Source organism: Nanorana parkeri, unplaced genomic scaffold (assembly GCF_000935625.1).
Source record: "Nanorana parkeri isolate BGI_ZX_2015 unplaced genomic scaffold, ASM93562v1 scaffold545, whole genome shotgun sequence".
NCBI lineage: Eukaryota > Metazoa > Chordata > Amphibia > Anura > Dicroglossidae > Nanorana > Nanorana parkeri.
The window spans coordinates 8,404-12,340 of NW_017306813.1; the positions used below are offsets into that span (position 1 = coordinate 8,404).

General features: G+C 46.3%; 1 protein-coding gene across 2 annotated transcripts in view; it reads left to right on the forward strand.

Moving 5' to 3' along the window:
* Positions 1-3,937, forward strand: part of RAB3GAP1 (RAB3 GTPase activating protein catalytic subunit 1) — a 114,981-nt gene that overhangs the window by 559 nt on the left and 110,485 nt on the right. For both annotated transcript variants that reach the window (XM_018561806.1, XM_018561808.1), the window contains exon 2: positions 1,692-1,747. In XM_018561806.1, coding sequence (XP_018417308.1) covers positions 1,692-1,747 — 56 coding nt within the window. The remainder of the gene's footprint in view (positions 1-1,691; positions 1,748-3,937) is intronic.

Here is a 3,937-nt window from a genome sequence, read left to right on the forward strand (position 1 = left end):
GTCTTTAGGACGTTCCCTTGCTATCTGTATCAGTTCTGACCGTCCCATCCGGTGTCACCGTCACCTGTTTTCCCTGCTCCCGCTTTGCCTCTTGTCTGTCCCTTGCCCCCTCTCCATGATTTGTCTGACTCTTCCTGCGTCGCTGTTATGTTTTTTTATGTAGTTATTGTGCAAAAAGATTTTCCAGAGGAGTGAGCATGCTTCCTGGAAACGCATGCACGGCTGTTGTACCAGGAGGTGCGCTTGCTCTCATAATGCTAGGGGCACCCAATGTCTCCAGCATCTCAGGATCAAGCACGCTTGCTGGTCCAAAAGTCATGCATGCACAGTGTACTGTCACTTCCCAAAGCTGAGCTCAGCCACTGCTGGGTTAGGGGGAAGAGTGAGTATGCACACGGCATGCACGGCTTTGGAATCGGGAAGCGCGCTCACTCATGTGATGCTGGGGATAAATGCCCAATGTCTCCGGCATGGCAGGAGCGAGCACACTTGCTGGTTCAAAAATCGTGCATTAAAAGTAGGGATGCACCGATACGATCGGTTCCGATACCTTCCCCGAAACCTGAACTTCCGCTTAGAGGAAAATGTCCTCTCACCGGCAGTGCCGCAGGGGAACATGGAGCTGGCTTCCAGGGCAAATAGGAACCCGGGTGGCGAGTAATGGTTGCTAGTAATGGCCGCTTTTCGGCCATTTCGAAGCTCATTGGCCAGGAAGCCGGCTCCATGCTGATTGGTTGGGAAGCAGGCTTCCCGGCCAGTCGGCATAGAGTTGGTTGAATAGCTGGCTCAATACTGATTGGCTGGGAAGCCGGCTTCTCAACCAATCGGCATGGAGACGGCCAAACAACATGGAGCTGGCTTCCTGGGAAATCGGGAAGCCAGGCAGCATGTCATTACATGCCGCCCAGCCTCCTGATTCCCCGGGAAGCCGTCTCCATGCCAGTGGAAGCACCGGTATCGGTACTCGGTATCAACGAGTACAGAAAGCGAAATATTGGTACCCGATACCGAAAAACCCGTATAGGTGCATTCCTAATTAAAAGTGCGTAGCTGAGCTCACCTACTGCTGGGTTGGGGGAAGAAAGAGCATGCACAAGTTTTAAACCGGGATGCATGATTACTCTTGCAATGCTGGAGACATTGGGCGCTCGTCCCCAACATTGCATGAGCGTGCTTCCTGTGAACTTTTGAACTTGTCATGATGCCGGGGACGAGCGCCCAACATCTGCTGTGCTTGGACGTAGAAATGTAAACCTTGGAAGTATTTGGGCCAGGCTTGATGGGAAGGGAAGGGCCTCCAGGTATGGCATTTGCAATAAAGAATATTTTTCCAAACATCACAGTGCATTTTACACTACTGGGGCCCCTTGTCTGCATGGGCCAGGTAATGTAAAATGTACACTTCGCCTTTAATGTCTACGGGCAGGCTTATTCTGTATCAAGATCTCTATATTGTGCGTTGACTCAGCTGCTTGTGGTTCAAATGAGGACTGTACAGCAAAAGGTGACAATGCTGCAGAAGATCTAAAAGTTTTAGTATTGCAATGATTTAATTATAAGCAAGACCAAAAAGCATTTACCTACAGGAATACATGTAATGGCATATTTGGTTTTAGCTTTTGGGTTTCGATACATTTGACCCTTCTTTTGTTGCCTGTTCTCATCCTGTCTCTTTACTTTCTCCCGTGCAGCCTGAATCTGAAGTGTTCGAGATCACTGACTTCACTACAGCCTCAGAATGGGAGAGGTAATTCACTAATCACTGCATTGATCACTCTGTGTTCTGCTCTCTGTGCTGTCATTGCCAGTCATAGATCTTACGGGTCCTTTCACGCCTGCAGTGCGCATTACTGCCCAACTGTCGGCGTGCACGCAAGGAAGAGGTGCAATGCGCTCATTTCAGAGCATCGCCCCGTTTACGTTTTCTTTTCTTTTTTTTCTCAAACTGTCTTGAAATGTCATAAAGGACATTTCAGTCAGTTCTATTCACTCAAGCGCATTATGATGGCCGTGCGTACTGTGCTGCAACACGCTGCGGTGAAAGAAAGCACCTTTTCCCCGCACATACCACAAAAGCTGGTGGTTTGAACTAACTGAATAGTAAATAAGGAAAACTGCCCTGCCTATGGCTGGGTTCACACCTAGGTGTATTGAATATGCGCGTTTGTCGCGCGTTTTTACCGCAAATCGTGGTAAAAAAAAAACGCGCCACAAACGCCCGTTTCCGAGGGCTACTTGCCTGTATCCCAATGGAAACGCGAGACCAAAACACCCCAAAGAAGTACATGTACTTCTTTGGGCGTAGGTCGTTTTGTATCGCGTTCAGATGGACGGAAATACGGCAAGGTGTGAACCAGACCCATTGAATACAAGGGGATTTAGATGTTTGAGCGTTTTGTAGAGCGTTCGTCGAGCGTTGAACACGCTACAAAACGTTCAGGTGTGAACCAGGCCTATGTGTTAGGACTGTGCTGGGCAAGGTCACATCTAAAAGGCCTCCCTTTTAGATTGCAGTCTTATCTTTACTTGTATTGTGACTGTAATGTCTTCCTTATATTGTTAGACCCCATTCACACTGTACGACAAAGCTTTTTGAGCTGATCGACATTGAGCTACAGTGCTTCTTTTGGCAGTCTATCAAAGTCTATTGGGACCAAATCGCTCGAAATCTGCAGAAAAATAGCTAATGTTCGATCGACAAGCTTCAGCTACAAGCTACAGGCGACATTGAGCTGCAAGATGTGAACATCTCCCATGAAATGCATTGGAAGAGCAACATTAAGCTTCATATTTGAGCGATTTTTGAGCGGAAATCGTGCTACAAAACGCTCAGTGTGAATGGGCTCTTAAGTGATGTGTAAACTGTTGGCACTATATAGATCCTGTATAATAATAATAATAATAATATTGTTATTATTAATAATAATCTGGTATGAACCAGAATGCTTAGATTTAAAGTGACATTAAACCCTCAGATTTTTTTTACATAAACCAATACTGTAATGTGCGCCTTACTGTAATCCATGGTAGTTTCCCTTCTCTTTGCTGCTCTTCCTTTTAAATCTGTATCTGTTCTCATGCTGGGCAGAACTTCTGTTTTGCAGCTGACTGCCTCTTCTCTGGAATGTTACATGGTGTCTGTGTGCGCGCTCCCGACCTGAGCCAGGACTACAGGATGACGTCCTCCCGACATCCACATCCCCGCCCACTTTAGATTGGCAACAGCTGCTGCCTGCATGTGCCGTTGTTTTACTCTTTTCTGCTGTGTTCGTGTCTGATCGATTCTCCTAATTAGAGCAAGGTTTTTTTTTTCTCGGTTTTTTAAACAAACTTTATTGCTTATGTTTTTTCATAACCTTTTCATTGAAAAAACATAAGCAATAAAGTTTGTTTGAAAAAAAGAGAAACAAAATACCTTGCTCTGATTAGGAGAATCGATCAGACACGAACACAGCAGAAAAGAGTAAAACAACGGCACATGCAGGCAGCAGCTGTTGCCAATCTAAAGTGGGCGGGGATGTGGATGTCGGGATTACGTCATCCTGTAGTCCTGGCTCAGGTCGGGAGCACACAGACACCATGTAACATTCCAGAGAAGAGGCAGTCAGCTGCAAAACGAAAGTTCTCCCCAGCATGAGAAGAGATAAGGATTTAAAAGGAAGAGCAGCATAGAAAAGGGAAACAACCATGGATTACAGTAAGGCGCACATTACAGTATTGGTTTATGTTAAAAAATCTGAGGGTTTAGGGCCTGTTCACACGACGATCCGTACGCTCCTGCACTAAAAATGCATCCCAATGTATCCCTATGTGTTTTATGGGCTACAGTTCTCACGTGCGCAGTCTGTTCAGGTTACGACAGAAAAATACTGCATGTCACATTTTGTACGGTCAGGAAACGGTCCGGAAACGCAAAACGCGTCAAAAACGCACTGCA